Source organism: Acanthaster planci, linkage group LG01 (assembly GCF_054643075.1).
Source record: "Acanthaster planci isolate LZ-2023a linkage group LG01, COTS_SCS, whole genome shotgun sequence".
In the NCBI taxonomy this organism is placed as follows: Eukaryota; Metazoa; Echinodermata; class Asteroidea; order Valvatida; family Acanthasteridae; genus Acanthaster; species Acanthaster planci.
The window spans coordinates 14080059-14100898 of record NC_141777.1 but is presented as its reverse complement, the minus strand read 5'-3'; the positions used below and the strand labels follow the sequence as shown (position 1 = coordinate 14100898).

The window sequence follows — 20840 nt, the reverse complement described above, 5'->3', positions numbered from 1 at the left end:
CCGTAGCCTTTAAGAATTGCCACAGTCACTTAAGATACAGTACATGTACAGGTGTACATGTAATGTGCCATTTCATTTGGTAATGTACAGGTACCAGTAATGTACATGTAGATTTCTACTGTACATGTACATGTACAGTGTACCGTACAATGTACGTGCACACATGTACTATACCATAGAGCTAGTATGACTATACCGGTACATAACATGTTGGGTACATGTGCACGTACATTTGTGTATGCATTCATGTGAATCAGGCACATTTACATGCATACCAGTACCTTATTACCGGTATGTGCTTTGTGAACATGTACACGTATGTTTGTACGTGTATATACAGTGTACATATTCATGTTATATGTATTGTTAATGCACGCTTGCAGAAAAGAGCAAAGGTTTCAGGGTCAAATACATGTACTTCATTTTGAATATGTACAGTACACTGTAACTAAATTTTATGTAGTGCCAAGTGTGAAAATTTTGTTTTCCACACAAATACAAACCTCAGAATCTGAATAGACTGGTGTGTGTAATGTCAAGTACAGGGAATAAAATTTGCCTCAGAGGTGTGGAAACACAAGTGCGTACAGGTACATGTACACTGTACCGGTACATATCTCTTGTTTACTTACAGCTACTAAGAGTCACAGATGTACAACACAGACATAAAATTACTTACAGCCCTCAGGCACATGTACAAGTAATTGGTTTTTCCTTCAGTGGCTTTAATTCCACACCTTTCTCCACTAGGCATTTTATAGGCCCCTGGGGATTTTTACCACACAGCACGCAAAATCATTTTCATTATAACAGTTTATTTTGGTGAGAATTTAAACCTCAGCATTAACTAAAATTAGTTTGAAAGGTTAATCACTTCAACTGAGTAAGAGGTCTTTGTACATGTTACATGTAGTTGGTTTTGTCAGAATCAAACAAATGTACACACCAATCAGTTACAACTGAAGGATCACTAAATTTTTATTAACCTACCGGTACATTGTACATTTGTAATACATACAGTAATCATAAATTTAGCAACTGAATCATGTACATGTACATTGTATCCATGACTGTTTACTGAGAGCATGTAAAATATCCAGCAAAATAATAATTTTACAAATACATGTACCAGAATATAAATAGAACAAAAAGTGGACACTGGAAAATTTTGATAAAATTACAGTACACATTCTAAAAGTACACGTACATGTACCTGTACATGACAGCGTACCAGGTATTTGCCCACCACAATGTCATGTCAGACTTGGGTCAACTCTCAGGAAAACACTTTGCATCCCTGCAGAATTCCCATTACCACAGTTTTCCATGATCGCCAGTTACAGTACACCGATACCTACAGTATTGACAAGTGTTTGTCCACTAGAGTGTGCACAGAAACCAAACCTTATACCGTACATTAGTATAATGTCAATGATACAGCTCAGCAAAAGTGCATGTACATGTACGGGGTACGTGTAATAGACAAGTACATGTACATGAACATGTACGTGCTGTACACTGTACATGTGATTTGCATTCGGATAGCGTGCCACACACATCCATACCTAGTACATCTACTGGTACATGTATGTACATGTACCGGTATGTACCCGGTACACTATTACTTGCACACACAAATTAAACATCTATACATTGTGCATGTACATGTACATTTGCTTGTACCAAAGAAAGCCCACATGTACATGACATGTATACACAGACTGTGTACTGTCCCCACCTACGTGTACATGTACCGGGTACAAGTACAGTATACTGTTTGTATAGTACACATGTACATTTTATGTATTCCATGTGTACATACAGTACATGCATATAGTATTTAGTACATATACATGTGCACAAATGCATAGTAAGAGAAGTACCGTACATGTACAGTGTACATACATGTACTGTACATGTAGAGCCGGACATACATGTACTGGTACTTGGTAGCCCTTTATGTATGTACATGTATGCCATTATGCAGGTCTGTATTCAGCAATGGCCTACCTTTGGTCCACATGCATGACAGACGCATTACCACACAAGTAATAATCCAAGCCCTGTCTGGTAGGCTTTCATCTCAATACACCAACTTTCCCCAATCAGATGGCCATGAATTGAGTGTCCAGTGGCACAGTTAAAAATGTGAAGAGGGCATGCCACAAAGGCTATAATGCTATGAACAGCTGATGAGCAGTTGAGGAAGACAAGTGGTGCACTTGGCGGCCGCAATACCAAGTGATGTGCACAGTGCACATACGTGCACTGTATGCATTTGGGTTCAATCAAGGCAAATCAACGCCAAGGCTTCCCTCCGGTGTCAAATGCTGGAGTCCGATGCGGGGGAGAAATGCAAGATTCACTGGCGGCACAAGGTCACGATGAGTTGCATTGGAATCCAAGAGAGGGAGAGAGAATAATGCACAGACTATGTGCCGCTCAACATCATCTTGGCATTGACGTCATGGACAGCCGGTTGCAACACCAGGATGTAGTGGTTGCTAACGATGAAGTGTGCAGATGCGGATGGTGTCCCCCCCCCTCGCCCATATCTCTCTCTCCCTCTCTCATGCAATCTCTTCTCTCCCTGCCCTTAGCAGGCGGCCACCCTGAGACAAATCCTATTGATTAGTGGCTCATCGCTGGGCCTTTATTTCAATATTGCGGCTGGGGTAGTTTCATTCTCCACCGGGGAAGCCATGCATGTCCCCAAGGAAGGGGGACGGAGGGTGGGTTCAATGCTGAGAACACTGTCAAATTAATCTGGCAGCAGCAGGCACCAATGATGGAGCATGTGGCCTTTTGTAAGTGTATACTGCACTGCAGTGGTAATTATGTGCTGATTGCAGTACATGTACACTTTTCAGAGCATATCTTCAAATGAGGGAATAATGAAAAGGACTGACTCTGGGACACCAGAAGTTCAATGCAAATTTTATGGATATATGTGCATGTACATTCACCGGTAAAAATTGCACCTATAACTGCATTAGTTTCACTTTTTGGGCTGTAGACCATGCCGCACAGACAAAAAAACATGGCAAGCATACTAGTATAACATGTTCGTCTACATACATGGGCATTGTACGGGGGGTGGGGGCGCGCGTACGCTTACTGTACGGTACACGTACATGTACATGTACATACTGGTACATGTAGTGTATATTTGTGTCCTTGTTGGCTACATGTTTTTCCTTCCTTTTCATGTTTTGAATAATTAGTGTGTGAAGTGCAGTTTTCAAGTTGCTCCCATTTGAACCATAATCACTTTCCTGTCTTGAAAATTCAACCACACATACCGGTACTTGTAAATAAGGTACTTTAGAGTGCGACACATGCATATAAATATAAGCTTACACCTTGGAAATTCAACCTTTAAGTATTACATTGACATATCTATTTGATGAAATTTGTGTGGGGTATAGGTAGGCAAGGAGGGACAGGTATTGGTAGTTGATCGAACAATTCCATCATTTGTAAGTAGCGTACATGTATTTGAGAACTTTTTCAAATCTTAATTCAAAGAGAAGCTTGTTTTGAAAAAAATGAATGACTCTAGACAGGTTCCTGCCACCAAATCCCAATCAGAATGATTACAATTACAATATGGTGGGAATGGGTACCAATTAATCAACTCACCTTCCCTGTAAATGTGGTACGGCACATGAACCTACATGTAGGAAATTTCCAGTATTTCCAACCATTTCCTGCCATCGAGTAATTCATGAGTTGACCTGGAATACCAGGTACATGTACCAGTACATACATGTACAAAAAATGTATGAGCGCATACATGTACCATGTATGCTAATTCTAACCTTTAGATGAGTCAAGAAGGTCATTACATTTACTGTAACATGCAAAACACATTATACATGTGCCGGTACATGTAGTTAATGTTAGCAATTAACACTTTATTTTATTATGACGTAAATGTACCCAGTACATAAACATGAACTGGTGAGTACTGACTTTGAGCGGGAAAAAAGACCCCAAAACACAACTTGAGTCTATGAACAAAAAATCTAAATTGTGGATTACATATATACGGTACGTGAACATGTACGGTACATGTACATCATGCATTCATGGCTGCAAACTGAAGTGATCATAATTTTCTGGGTGCCATGAATACATCCAATGTACACATGTAATGCATGAAACAGTGCTTATACATGCATGCACATGTCTGTGCCAATAATTTACATGTACATGTACCGGTACATGTACACATATACGTGTACAAGTGGTCCCTACACTGAATACCATAAAATTACACGCACATGTACAGAACTGGATTAAACACTGTGTGCATATCAAGTTCTGCACGAATTCTTACAAGTGCTTTGTTTTTCTCAAAAAGTTTCTACATGTAGTTTTCCCATTTCATTTATATATATACTGCATTTCATTGAACAATCTCAAGCTTTTATTTTATTGCTTACTTTATAAACTGACTAAAAACAGGCCTGTCTGATTTCACAGTGATTGCCTTGTGTCTTTAAATTATGTTCATGAGCACACAATTACAGGTAAGGATCCACATACATCCACCGGTATAGTAAAAAATTAAAAAGTAATTGTCAGTGAACAACAAATGAGCACGTGCAAAAATGCATACAACTGCACAAAAAGTTTACAGATATTATTTCACTACATGTACGGTACACGTACTTTCAGAGTAGTATACAGGTACATGTATACATATACATGTAGGCCCCCTACATGTGGTACGTACATGTACCATTATGACTTTAACAGTCAATTTTCATTCACTGGGCTCTAAGCCCTAATTCTCCGTCCCCTTTTCGCAAACTTGATTTTTCTAATGTACATGTAGAGTAGTACATTGTGTACAGTGGAGTACAGCATACATGTATCAGTCAATATATTAGACAAGGACGGAGAGCTCAGGTTTCATATCTACATGTACATGTAGACAGATGCAATGCCATTCATCATCAAACCCCTCGCATGGGCTCCTCCATGTTGATGTGCCCAGCGCACATCGACTGATCCAGCGTTGGCCTGCCTGATGCCAAAAATGGGTGCCCTTGGAAGAATAATTAGAAATTCTTGGGAATCACTTCTCTAGACGAGCTCAAGGATGACATTTATATTTGCCTCGGTCAGATGATGGGCGCTTGATTGCTGGAGCAGTGAAATTATGAGGTTTCATATTAATCACAAAAATGAAGATGTACAAGATGTGAACGTGAAAGTGACCACAAACAATGCATACATGTATGTACGCACCGGTATCATACATGTACATGTAAATTACATTTTTGTACATGTATGTACACGCCATATGAATGTCAGTTATGGAACAGTAAGGACATGTACTTTTCCTTCCTTATTATATGTTTATGCTAGCAGCATATCAACCAATCATGAACATGTGAGGATTATTCCTTTCTACACAGGCTCGTTGCCAAGGAGGAGGGGTCCCCAAGGGGTTGCTCCCCCCCCCCCCCGGAAAAACATGTATCAAAATTATCTACTGAACATTCTTGTGATGTGCCCCCTAACTGGAAATGCAGCCCTCCTCTCCCAATGTCCGAACCTGGCGACAGGGCTGTTACTACCGATAAAAAGAAATACACATATGTACATGTGTGTATGTGCAGTACATGTATTTGTATGTTTCAAATCACTTAGGAATGAAGATTCTATTTCATCTCCAAAGTTTGAACAGCCACAACTAGCCCTAATTTGGAAACTGGGAACATGGTTTCCAAAAGGGATTCTCTTTGGCAAACCACACAAAATACGTATTAGGTTGTACTCGTGTGCCTGTATTATGTACTGTACATGTACCGGTATACTTGTAATTTTGTTTGCGATACATGTACACGTACATAAATACATGTACATGTACTCTGTACATGCATTTTGTTCGTAAGTCCAAATAAACTAACAAACCACATGTACATGTATTGGGATGTGATTGTAAACAATATCACCATGCCGTTCTCATTTCACATACCTGTACATACATGTAAAGAGCTCTGGAGTACCGGTACCACACATGTACATGTACATTTCCGTACATGTCTGTACTTTCATTTCATGGTTATTTTATCATTTATAGGGCTAAAAATTACCTTTGACTACCCGACACAATATACTTCACATGTCTGTATACAAACTTATTACATGTACACATACATGTACATGTACCAGTAGCTGTCCCAGCAATATTCTGTACTGCTTAAACTGTAAGTCCATCATGTTACAATTCTTACATCTGCTTGATACATATTCCTTACCCATAACTCTATGTATAACCTTTAGTACATGATATCCAATTGTGGATGTACTGTGCACATGTACCTGATGAACCCTTTTAGAGATGTACAGGCCACTTGTACATGTACAGTACATGTACTTCATGGTCACAATTACGGTACATTATAAACACACTGCGTGAATGTACATGTATTTGTGATGCTGCATGAAGAAGCGAAATTTACATACATGTACATGTAAATGTACCGTAGTCTCTCTTTTTATTTATAAATCAGCGGAACTTGGAAGAACTGCAGTAGATCACTGATAGAAGACTGATAGTTTATATGCATTTACATGGAAAAAACATGTGATTTCAAACAAAGGACAATTCCCCAGGCTTTATCTTCACTCAATAACATGTACGGTACCAGTAAAAGGTGGCCTCAAAGCAGAGTGAGATACCGGTTGCATGTATAACAGTACATGTGCATGTACTGTAAGTTTGATGAAACTGAATGCAAGTACTGTACATGTAGACGATATACATGTACTCATTTTCTGGTAAAGTCCCTTAAGTGTTACCTAAGTGCATGAAGTGAGAGGTTCTGGCATACAACCACCTGTCAGGCTAACAGATTACCATACATGTACATTTATCGTAATTTTCGGAATATACCATAAGCTGCGGCTTATACGTTGATTCTCACACTGAAAAATGTTTCTGCAGCTTATACTCCATGTGGATTATCAGCAACATTTGCACAATGAAATCCGTCACTAAGCACTGCACCGTGCCGTGCCTCAGTGCAGCATAGCCCAAGCTCAGGGGTGTGAGTGGCCAGTTAAAATCAAAGCTGGAAACAGCTACGGTACATGTAGCAAAAAGCTGAAATTTTAGAGGGTGTAATACTTTTGTACAGACCAGGGGTACAAAAAAGCTGAAATTCACAGTCAACATCTAAACAAAAAAAGCTGAAATCAGCTAAACAGCTGAATTCTCACACCCCTGCAAGCCGCCAGCCGGCAAGTCGGCTGGCCAGCTGTGCGTGGAAGCGGCGCCACAGCACAGTGGTACTTCGGGGATAAGGCAGTCATGTTTTAATTGGTTGCTATTTACATTCCCTCTACTCACTTGTTGGAAATAAAGAAATAAAGGAAACCGGTTCAGAGGGACTGAATAGACTTGTAAATGTATATAAGTATCATTCACACCTCACAAATCGTGATGCATCTGTTCATTTTTGTCTATCTTTTGGTTGTGTAGTTCTTATTGTTTATTATGTCACTGGTCCTTGGTGACTGTTGAAAAACAAATAAGAACTGTTGCATAGTCCACTCAGCAAGGACACTACTCCAGCCTGTCAAAATTGTTAATTCAGAGGACTTGGGAAAGTTAGGTTTAATAACACTTGTTCATGTGCTGCTAACACTTGAAGATTGCATACCCAAATGTGGTGCGGACACTAATTTTGGGCACTTTGAATTTTTGCCTTTAACAATAGTGTATTACCAGAGCAATATTTTACCTCCAATATCACAAAAGGTGAAATTTAATCAAACTCCAAATATTCTGATTCATAAATGTTGATTTCATTTAACTGCTACAACATTTCGATGACTTTTTTTGGCCCAATTTTCCATCTTTATTCCAGACCAGAACTTCTGAAATGTTTTTGTGGGATTTTCTGAGTTTTTTAAACACCAGGTTGGAGGACACTAAGCTGAATTCTTGCCCAATTTTGGACGCCGAAGTGTTTGAATTTCGTACGACATTCCGTAACCCTGAAATTGCTCACAAAGGTTCAAAAGCCTGTATCATATAAGTAACAATACCAGTATTTAACCAAGTGGATTTGAAGTTTTTCATCAAAGAGGTTTGGCAACACTTTCTGAAGAAAGTCAACTGAACGTCAAAGTGCGCTAAGTAATATTCTATTAACGCTCTAAAAGCACTGTTGGAACAGAGTTCCTCCATGGTTCAGCCAACTGAAACTTCAGTGACACAAACATTTCATTGCTTAAGGTTTATAATTTATGCATTCCATTGACAGTTTGTTCAGTTTTCTTTATTTCTCCTTTTTATCTCAATCGAGTACCGCATCCACTCAAAACAATGTTTACGTGTACATGTATATGTACATGTACATGTATGTTCGGTAATGAGCATACTAACTTTATCACCTGCACAAAATCCCATATAGTGTTTAGTGACTGTGAAAATGACATCACAGCACCATGATATCAGGAAATAAGCACACACGTACCGGTACATGTATCAGTACATGCACCCGTACTGGACATTGTAAACAACATAACATGAACTTCGCTAATTCTAAAGGGTCTGTACATTGATCACATACACAGTCCTTGAAAATGTACACTCACCTCTCTAGGCCCCACTTCTATTAACCTTAAATTTGATCTTTGTTTTCCAATCTTAAAAGGTATTTTGGTGCCATTTTCATTCTATGCTGATGTGAATTTCCATGTTCATGGGCAAAACTGCAAGGTCATCTTGGGGGAAAAAATTTCAATGGTCCGTTGATTTTCTGTTGATTTAAGCAACAAAGAAAGTGTTCAGCCTTTTGATATTTTGCTGTCCTACAGGTAAGTTTCCTTCTGACTGGTGATTCGTGGTTATGTACAAATACATGTAAACCTAAAGCAGTAAATAAGCCAATGAGCCATCCTTCGAATGTGCAAAGTTTTGGTTCACAGTTTGAAACGACAAACATGTATAAAAAAAAACCATCTTCCAAAGAGGACATCCCAGCAACAATGCCCTCATCAGTTGTCCAGGACAGCACACACAATTCAAAATGTTTAAAAAGTGCATTCTTCATTGCAGTTTGCCCTAAAGAGATCAAATAGTTATCATACATTGAAACAGAAATATACATGTACAATGTAGTTGCAAAAAGGATGAGACTTACATGTATGAAGAAAAATAACTCACCACCTGGAACAAAGGGTGGTCTACCCGGTAAGGTACATGTACTAGATCAACCCAATTTAGAGGCATGTAAATTTGAATAGCATTATACTGTACCAGTGCAAGCATGTTGCTGAGTGTACATGTAATTCATTTCAAGGTCCCCCTCCCCACAGCTCCCTACTAATACAAGAAGTACATGTAAGTCTGTAGACACATGATGTACATGTAAAATGTACAGTCATATGCATGTACCTACACGTACGTAATGCATACTGCATATACCGGTACATATAAGAGCACACATGGACCAACGAAAAGTCAACAACTGAATCACACTCAAGTATTCGTAGAATATAGAATACGTACATGTACAAGCACATACATGTACATGTACATGTATAAAATGTACTGTACAGTGTACAACGTGTACCATCTTTTCCTAGTACATGTACATGTACATGTGCCTCCATTTGCAAAGTGAACTTGTACCTTTGTACCAGAAATTAATTGAAAATTTGCCTTGATGGGTTTATGTATTAGTTTCTACTTTTAACAGTGTCTATTACATTTCCTGAAGTCATGAAGATAAAGGTCATATAGAGTCTTGATGCTGCATGCTACAGGTACAGTATAATATACATCAACCACTCTCTGCAATGCATCATTTACACAGTCTCACCTTGGTTCAACCAACACAGCAATGTCAACTCAACATGTAAAAAAAGATGAAAAAGCCCTAGATCCTTTTCATCTGGATCCTTTTCTGTAGTGATTTCCTTGGACTTAAATCAAAAGCTGGCCTTTGACTATGACTGGGACTCCTGGATGTACGCTACATACATGTACAGCATACAGATACCTGCATGTACAGTACATGTACAGGCATTTGTACATGTACATGTACGTATCTGTATCATGTTGGGCCTACCACTGGAAGTACCGGTACATGTACGGTACAGTACTTATTGTACAGGTAACGGTATGCATGTACATGTACAAGTGCAAGTCGGTTGTTATATACACACCGGCCTGTCAGTGCTACACAAACTGTACGTAAAGTTGTTTTATACATCAATGGACACACAGTTTGTACTCTTTTCTCCAGTTACTGTACTCCAGTCTACAAACTGTGTGATAAAACTGTATTACAAACCTACATTACACACTACACTGTACTTGCACATAATTTGTACAAGCACAGTGTTAATGGATGTCCAACAGGGAACAATTTTCTTTTTGTTAGGAAAGTCAAGACTGAGTTTTTGGGAAAAAAATGCACCCCTGTGACCATTGAATGAGTGCACTGTCCATGCATAGATGTGCATACGTGTGTAAAGCAAGATGGCCATACTTAAAACAGGGAAAGATGCCAAACAAGATGACTATATTACAACTGGTTCAGCAACAAGGATTAAACTCAAGGATAAATTTCTGGATACTCCCTGCTGCCCATTCTATGCAACACTGTCCAAGGTAATGTACATGTACATGTACATGTAAAGCTTGGGTCTCTCACTTCACAACTTTGTTAGTTTTACTAGTATGACATTGGTTGGCATTCCAAAAAGCCTGGTGTACCAGTACCCTGACACAGCAATTATTGTAGAGTTATATGCAACTGGTATCATATCTTCAGGCTACAGAAAAGGAATACATGTACAGTCATCTAGTTGTAAATGCAACTGAAAATCACTGTACATGTACGTACACTGTTTCTGGGTGGGACCAAATACCAGTATATTTGTGGGTCGACCATTCACTAATGTCTAAGCAATTACTACTGGGTAAATTTGTGTGCCGCCTAACGTGGGCGATTCACAACACAGTCCGCCACCACGAGGTTGCCAAAGAGAGGCAATTTTTACAGTGCACTGTGGAAAATGGTGGACAAATTCTAACTCGCTGCCTGCATGCTGCCAACTGGAATTACTCCAGAAACAAAATGTAAGGGTACCGGTATTTCGGGTATTAGTCTTATTTTCCACTTTCTTCTGTCCATTACACGGAATGCCCCAATCTACAAGTTCGGTACAATGTATGAAGAAAACCTTTGAGTGAACAAAGCTGTGTTCCAGAAGTTCATGAGAAATGAAAGGCAAATTGCATCAAGCCACCCCAGACTACATGGAGGTACAGGTACCATACCGGTACATTTTGGGCAGCTGGCTACAGACACATCCTGCAGAGTTTGTGATCAAGGGTCATCAGGAGAGAAAAACCGGTACCAGCTATTGCACAATGTACCGTTACATGTACCATACTGGCCCTTGACCATTCTAACAACAAATGGCACGCTTTGAAAAGAAGTTGTACACATAGATTTCCTGTACAAACCTCATGATGAGCAATGATGGGCCTCAACACAATGTGATTAGTCTGCAAAACCATTCATTTCTTCCCAAAAAGATCGTATAAGTTACTACACATGTACAGTATATGCCATAATTATTTGTGCAAGTCTCACACTAATGCAGTGCATAACTTTCGTGAAACTTGTCACAATGTTGCACAACTTACTCAACAAAGTTGGGCATAAGTTACATCACTGACTAAAGATTTATGGTATCGGCTGCGGTACAGATGTACTTGTAAATCTCCTTTCAAGTACATGTACATGTATATGGTACCAGTACATGTAAGCAGATACCATTAAGACAATGAAGACATATTCATGGCATCAGAATATGCCATGATCAAGCTTGATACCACTCAAATATAATTCAACTGGTGGACCGATCCGCAATGGAAGTCAATGTGTCACAGTTTGTAATGCGAATAATCCTGCAGTATCTTTAGTGGGTACTCCACATGTACAAATGTATGTATGGCCTGTATTGGCCTGTATTGCTACTCAGTATTATTACATGTACCGTACATACTACAGTACATCAAGACAAAAATATATGAACAACTAGGGCAGAAGGCATAAACGAATTGGCGTGTACATGTAAATGGTTTACCATTGCTTTTCATTGGCTGTGCTATTGGACTGTGACCTACTGTCAATACTGCATTCACCTTTGCTCATTTAATCACTGCATGCAGTGCTACTGGGCTATACTCCATAGCTACATTACAGTGCATTGTGTTGATACAGGTACATGAAAATTAATGTGTGTTGATGCCTTCCAAAAATATTTAGTCTACTCATCCGACAGAATATGAAACAATTCAAAATCTCAACCTGATGACAGAGAAAGAGTCATTGTTACAGTGTACATGTACATGTATTTCAATTGACAAAAACCGAAACTGTCAATGTACACACATGTGCATGTACAGCATACCGGTATCGGTACATGTACTAGAACAAGTACAAACTCACCGTACATGTATGTACGCGTACGTGTGCACATGTACATGTACATGTATACCAGAATGGTACTTAGTACTAGTGATGGAGTCTTGCAAAGCATAAAATGTTACGTACATTATGTAGTATGGTATTAAACTTAAAACCTGGAAATATAATGCTGTAGTGTATAGGGTACCGGTATACCAATGTACATGTACATGTACGGTACACGTAGATGTACATGTACAGTGTAGATGATACATGTATCTGTTTCTAGACATGAATACTGGTGAAGCAGTGTTTGAAGCACAAGGTTTTTGAAGAGCCAATTGTTGCCGTGGGATTTTGCTTTGACAGTACCCTGCCGCTGTAGTGTTTTATAAGGAACCACAAGTACTTTAGATGTGTCATATAAAATGTACCAGCCTGCTTATGGATTTTTCCCGGAACTTTGTGGGAGTAGTAACTAGTATGATCCATGCACACCTGGCCACTTGAGCTTTATCCTTCTGTGCCCATCTCAGGAAACTGTGGGTACATGTAGTATGCATTTCTGTGTGTTGGATCGTACTCTTCTTTGAGGTCAGTGTTTTATTATTAAATCAACTTAATTATTTTGGTCTGGTGAGACTGTGTACAGTGTACATCATGTTTGATTCCTTTAATCTAAGAATATCCGAATTTTCTGGCGATTTAACTTTGTTCGTATGAGAATTTTTGGATCATATGTTCCTGTAGGATACAGATGCACAGTAAATAAAGCATTTTATGGTGCTGTAAGAGCGTGGCTTTTCGTACAAAATGGAAATGTCATTGGGGCAAAGCCTCCCTCTTTCTAACATCAAAAAATTTCTGACAACATACACATGTACATGTTTCACATTCATCAAATAGAAAGAACCATTTCGTAGGGTGACTGATAGAATTTTCCATAAGGTGAACCTGAGAACTTTACCGGTATGCTTTTGTCAATACCTACGTTGTACATACCGGTACATGTACATATGTAGAATATTAAGCTGTGTGCCACATACACAATTGTAATGTTTTCACAAACTGGTACATGGGAAGTTGTAAAATGGGATTTTAATCTTAAATTTTTTTTCACCCAGTAAATTCATTAAAAACAATGTCCTTTATAAATTAATTTTCTCTCTTTCTGACATATGTGTACATACATGTACAGACGTACAGGTACTGTTCTCTTGCAGTGTACATGTATATGTACATGGACCGTGCACTGACACAATTTAAAATTCACCCCTTGCGTTGATCAATGTAAAATCTAATTATGACTACATGTACATGTACGGGTAACTACAGTGTATGTACATTGTACAAAGGTTTTTTCCAACTCCTTTATTAACCACTGTCAATTCCACTGACAAGCCATTACTACATCCCTCTTCGATTGGCCACTGACAACTCAATTCATCCAGAGACAGACCAAGTAATTCCGATTTTTTCACCATGCACACAGCACCCTGCATTTATGTGTCCATAGAGAGGGAAATGGTAGTGTATATACCGGGTAAGCACCAAGGCATGCGCAAAGTGTAACCATGAATGTTAATTACATTCATAGACCCTGGAATGCTAGAAGCATAACACAGCAAGGGCAACTAGCTTCAATACACTGTATGTACAAAGTATCCCCGCAACTGTCCAATATGCTATGTCCTATGTGCATACAAACATGTACATGTATGTATCATTATGTACAATGTATGTATGTACCAAGGTACATTGTGCCTGAATTACAAATCAAAGATTCACTAGTAAAACAAGGGATGATGGGGAACCTTTCAGTAAATAAAATAAATAAAAGTAAAATAAAATAAAAAAGTAAATAAAATTTTGTTTACAACCCATAAGAACAGGTGAGTGCATAATGAACATGTCTGTACATGTACATTTGTCCGATGTTCTGTTTCACTCTGGATTTCATCCAACAGATAAAATGTACTGCATGTATGCATGTAAAAATGTATTAAGTAGACCGATGCAAAATGTCTGACTTGAATAGAAGACACAACAGCCAGCAAAAACCTTGACATTACTTGCAGGGATTTTTAAAATCCATTGTGTCATAATTCTTTTCCATCAATACCCAACAAGCATTTTCAAACATGAAAGTATGACTGTCAGTGTTTGATTTCCCTTGTATCACATCGCATTTTGTGATGCCATATCTCCCAAATCCTACTCACTTTCTAAAATAAATTGCACAATGTAAAATCCAAATGCGCTGGGCTTTCAAATGTCCATGCTGTAAAAATAAATACCAGTACTTCAAACAATGATTCAATTTACAAATGCACTGTACTGGTACATATACAGAGGGACACCATGTCCTTTGAAATACAGGTACACTTGCACAGAATCCAGTCTGTGAGGAGCTGACTTCATTGGTTCCCAAACAATTTGTGATCACTTGAGATACATTAGCCTAAGTAGGGTGTGCATATGCAGCATGTACCGGTATGGCGAACTCCCAACATGTGGAAATTGTTCACAGTTGGACACTGTCTAATGTTTTGACTTCTAAACATATCAAATGGAAGCTGAAAGTGGTGTGAATGTAAATTCTATCAACAGAAGTACATGTACATGTATAAAGAACAAGTTCAACTGGCACTGGCTAGAATAAGAAAAAATAGGGATGAATGTTTCGTTTAGGACTATGTTACTTAGGCTTGACAAAAGACTGAAAAATTGCATGGTGCATTGTGTATCGCCTAATTGTCCTTTTGCTAGTGAGCTATCATTGGCCACACGTTTCATGCCAGCAAAATACATGTAGAGGCCAGATTCTTTCAACAGGACAAATTGGATTGATCATCTGAAAAAGGGTAGGATACTCCGGTTTTTTAAGCCGTTGCTGTTCAATACCTTATGCAGCCATTTTTAGTGAGATCCATGCGCAATTTTACCTGTATTTTCAGGTACATGTACTGGTACATGTTCATGAACTTTACATCTATTTTACCAAATTTCAAAATTTTCCAGCCCGAGACTGAGAACCCACTAGCATATACATGTACATGTAGTGTACACATCTAATTATTTTAGAATGTAATTTTTGCTCTGAAAATGATTTGAAGACCACTGTTGAAGACATGTTACATGTAGTTCTATTGTAGGCCAACATTTCTTTCTCAATATTCACTGATTTCATGCAACTGTATTGTGTTGTATTGTAAAAAAAAAATGGTACACAAAATTAGGCAATTGCTATACAAACAAATATGGCACAGCAGTGTTTACCATGAAAACATTTCAAGGAAATCCAGGAAAATGGTGACTGTGTACATGTTTTACACGCACACCTACATGTACATCTTCCACTTGCAAGTCACTGAAGAAACCCACTCAGTACATGAACAATGAGCATACATGTATGTACAGTGCATGCACATGTACTAGTACAACATACACGCATATGTACATGTACATAGTGTATGAAGTTCATGTACAGGTACCGGTACATGTACGTGTATGGTAGTACGGTACATGTATACATGTATGTGCAGTATGTAATGGTACATGTAAATGTACATACAGTGCACATGTACATACTACATACATGTACATGTACCGGTACGTGTGTACATGTACATTCCATACATGGCACTACATGTATGAGGCTAACTTATGATAGCCAGACTGCAGGACACACCAAGTACAGTATGCACACATTGTGCATGCATATGTACAGGTACATGTACCATTAGCCGTGTCCGACTACAAACATGCCGGTACCATAAAGTACCCAGTACTTGGCTGAGGCTTGAAATCACACAAGTCTACAGTGGTGGCTTCAGCAACTTTCAACAGACCGAGTGTAATTCAAGCCACGGCCAAGTACTTCAAAAGCCTCCAAACGTGAAAAGCATACACATTTAATTTTTATCTGAATGTACACAAACGAATAGCATCCTTGCAGTTGAATGTGCATGTCCTGTACCTAAATGAGTGAGAAATGCATGTGCCTAAATACATGTACAGTATGTGCATAATCTTCTCTTTTCCACGACTGAGCAAAACACTGCATGAAATCTTTATCCAACAGAATTAACAAGAGCTCTGCAAATGGGTGATCTGAACACCTGCGCTCAGAAAGCAATCATGAAAGAGTGCATGTACAGGTACATAAAGCTGGTGTGTTTCTAGGTTAGTTTCTCTAAGAAAACCAGAGCAATTAAATGTATGTACAGTTGAATCTCAATAATAAAAGAGGTCCTTCAGACTTTGAAAATTACCGGTACCTTGTCATAACAGGAAACCTGCATTAGCAAGAATGAAAAAAATTATGAAAAATGCTCCCACTAACGAGGTTCAATTGTACTTTGTTTGCGTACATGTGTACATACAAGCATGCACTTTTGTATGATCACAATGATGTATGCTATACATTATACATGTACATGTACAGTAGTGAATACCCATACCAGTACATGTAAATATACAACATGCTCCAGACATATCCAAGACAATTAAAAAAGTAATTTCAAATGAATTCTTGAGAAGGAATCTGATACAGTAATTACATTGAATCATGGTTCTGAGTCTAAAGATAGTCTGCAAATACAGTGTTTGGAATCAACACAAAATGAATGAAAATCTAAACAATGAATTACCGTGGTTGCTGCAAAAGAGTGGTTAATACATACATGTACATGTACATCCATACTATAAAAGAGAACATCTCTCTCTGACTCCTCGAAAATGTTTGAACTTAAACAAATAAAGTACTACTGAAAAATTCAACCTTTTTCTTTTCAGTCAGGAGACTAAGAGTTACCGTAGGCAAAGCTGGAGATATAGATAAGGTTTGGATTTTGAAGAACTTGGTCTTTGAGTCATCACGAAAGGAACAGTGGCTCCAACACATTACCATTCTGTTATCTTTCCAGCAGCAGAAACCAGGATTTTTTTTGAGTTAAGCTACATGAAGTTATCAACTGCAATCATCAACAAATAATATTGTGTTCACAATTCTTACTAGGCTCCTTAACTATAACACCCAATACTTAGCAATTTCAAGTGATTTTGGAGTGAAACATTTCGAGCGACAAAGTACTGGTACAAACATGGCAGCACCACCCATGCAGCTCTACTGGCCACCATTCTGTTTGCATCATTTGAGCAAATGAAAGATGGCAGCCTCCACTCTTCTTGAAAAGTTGCTGTTTTCCTGCCACAATCTGGACATGAATTCGCTCTTCTTTATAATCATGTAATGAGAGATGGGAGATTCTTCTGAGTACATGTATCAATACATGTACATGTACTTCTTTGAAGCCCTACATACATGTAACATTTTCAGGAGTTTGATTGCTCTTGATAATTTGTCAACATTGATCATGTTTGTTAGTGCTTTTTGACACCTATTAAATGTATTATGACCATTATTTTCCTGTCAAGTTCATTTTAAAGTGACTGTTTCATGAATCATTTGTAAAATGCCATTCATCCGATTCCTATAAAAGTACATGTACTGGTTCCCTGCTCACTGGCACAGAAGACAGAGTAATAGGATCACCTTCATCATACTATGTAGGCAACAGAGTCCCGGGATGTCTTCCAACAAGGACTGGTCATGCACACACTGCACAGCCAATGGTAAACACACAGGAACCTGTTCACACAAGTGGTGCGTCGCCACCACAGGGATGATTCGGATAGTGTTAAACACATAGCTTTGGTTGATTGATCCACCAGCACAAAGGCATGGCAGGTGTTTGGAGCAACAAAGTAGCAGTAAAGCCATGTAAAACAAAATTATTTACAATATGGCAGCAAGTGCTGGACCCTAATCTGGTCCCTTATCGTTCTTGCTGTCTCACCGGCATAGCACTGATCATGCGCTCCATCCATTTTCGGGGCCGGGACTTCATCTCGTTCCATGATTGTCTGCCTCACCATTGTCACTTCATATTCACAAGTACATGTACCGCTATGACAAGATGGGATTTAGACCTACATGTAATTAAAATTCAGACTTGATTTTCCCTTTGAGGAACCCTCCAGAGCCAACATTTAGGAAGAGAAAATGAAAATATATGAAAATATTATTGCAACTTTATTTTTTGCGGGAAAAACAAAATCAAGAAGGTGTGCTCTTCTGGGATTCGAACCTGGCTGGTGAACTGTTTAGCCCCAACTATGCCAACCAGGCCTTCAGCCCCAATTACAGTTGTGCCCATCCAAGCTATAGTGCAACAGGAGTTGGGGCCGGCCCAACTACAACACAAAGGTGCAGTGTATAAATGTGCTATGTGCCAAAGTCATTTTGTTTACAAACACAACTCGTGCTTGCAGAAACAAGTTTTTATTCATGTCACAGACAGTCTCTCACAAAAGAAGTGCCAGATTTTGAAGGAAATGTGTCAGGTGTGAGCTGCACAAGGACATGTGGGAGAAGCATGAGAAATTTTATATATAGAAATTTGCCACAGCACTCTGGTTGGGAGTGTTGGAAATATAGTTGGGCCAGACGCTACACATATAGTTAGGGAGTAATAATTCTAATTTATGCACTTGTTCTTAATCACTAAACAAAAGCTCATTTCAAATGGAAAATTTTTATACCTTATTAGCCCATAGTATTATGTAGTCGTTACGCCCTAACTATAGCATCTGTCCCAACTATAGCTGGGACAGTCCCAATTGTAGTGCTGCAGTTGGGCTGGCCCGCCTATTATTGACCAATTTCTGTAGAAAATTTCTCAACCTTATCCAAGTTTATGCATCCAACACTTGACATAATTCTATCTAAGTTACATTACATTATAAACATTATGACTTTGGCTTATGCTTGGCACATGCACACTGGACCTCTGTGCTGTAGTTGGGCTGGCCCAACTACAGCACTCTAGTTGGGATGGGCCCCACTATAGTTGGGTCGGTCCCAATTATGGGGCAGCATGGACATCCGGGATTCTCGCAAAATGACAGGTACTGCGCTGCCAGTCTGAGGATCGGGTTATACAATCTTTTCTTTGATCAGTACGCAACCGCTCGTTGCAGTTGTTTTCACCGGTGCGGTATAGTTGCTACCTGTATATTTGTGACACTCCTAGATGTTCGCACTGCCCCATAGTTGGGACTGATACTGTAGTTGGGGCATAACATAGTCAACTGATAATTCTTGGCTCTTATACAACACGGGAAGTAAATGGCTTCCCAAAAGACATGGTTTAAACAAACTTCAGGATCGGTTCATGGAAATTATAATCCCTACAACGTCATCCCTACACTTTGTCAAGGGACAATAACTCAAAATTTATCTTACCCTTTATTAAAGCCAGAGGCTGCAGTTCTATGCTGTTCTTCGACCGATATTTCGATGAGCCTTGTGACTTTTTCTGTTTCCCCTTTCGCATTGACTTTTTTGTGAAGGGGTCGATTTTGTCCACTGCTGGCCCAGCTGACATTGTTTTTTCACTACGACTGGTGTGGGGTTAGCTGCTTGCTAATTGTGACACCATTGGCCGACTTATCTCCAATTGCCTGGATCTGGTAAACCGTCAAAACCATCAAACCCGCATTCCAATACACGAACACGCACACAGTATGTCAGTGTCAACTCAACAGCATGGTAATACAAATGCAATGGAACAAGAATACACCCGATATTCGACAGTACTCTACGGACAAGAAATGACAACGTTACTCAGGTTCATCCGTGTCAAAAATCCTCAGCATCAGATCCAGCTCCAAGTAGGAACATTCCGAATTTTAAAAACTCTACAAGTGCACGGGACTTAACTAAAGAGCATAAGGAATGGTATTTTTACGAAAATGCTTGAAATTAGTTCTTGTTTCTGCATATTTTTACATGGACATGGTGGAGCTGTAGAGTTTGTGTTGCTATCTGTTGGCCGTGAGGTCATACCATGTGACGAAAATGCAGCTGTATGATTGGTTGAAAGGCAGGAAACTCCCGGATGATAGCGGTATTCATGACGTCATCGGTACAGAGGTCATTATCTGGACAAAAATAATGTACACAAACTGTCCCAAGCATGGAAAACATACCCCACCTAGGCCGTGCGCCTACCCTGCGCAAGCACTTAGGTGTTAGTTCAGCTGATTTCATTGAGGCGTGTGTATTGGTTCATTTATCTCGTCACTAATCATCCAACGAATGGTCTGGAACCCAGTTTTTTCTTTCTGTTTGCCTGAATGAACAACACATAGCGTTTCAGTTATGAAGTTGCATGTGCGTTTCATGTTCTTGGCTTCTTTTTCTCTCCTTTTTCAACGTTACAAGTAAAGAGGTGTAAAATGTGACGCTTAATTTTTCTTTCATTGCAGGTTAATCTTAAAGTCATGATTTCTCTACTACCGTGAAGATAATAGACATTT

The 20840-nt window shown here is 39.0% G+C and overlaps 1 protein-coding gene across 5 annotated transcripts in view; it reads right to left on the bottom strand.

The window, feature by feature from the left end:
• Window positions 1–20376, bottom strand: part of LOC110979503 (serine/threonine-protein phosphatase 2A 56 kDa regulatory subunit epsilon isoform-like) — a 56251-nt gene extending 35875 nt beyond the window's left edge. Inside the window, exons 1-2 of one of the 5 annotated variants that reach the window (XM_087134743.1) lie at window positions 20146–20376; window positions 19765–19988 (exon numbers count right to left, since the gene is read on the bottom strand). In XM_087134743.1, the coding sequence (XP_086990869.1) occupies window positions 19765–19906 (142 nt within the window). In that variant the 5' untranslated portion in view covers window positions 19907–19988; window positions 20146–20376. Of the gene's footprint in view, window positions 1–2010; window positions 2390–18316; window positions 18414–19764 lie in introns of those variants that run through there. The other 4 variants (XM_087134749.1, XM_022235348.2, XM_087134752.1 and 1 more) reach the window with 4 other exon arrangements.
• Window positions 20377–20840: the final 464 nt, after the last annotated feature.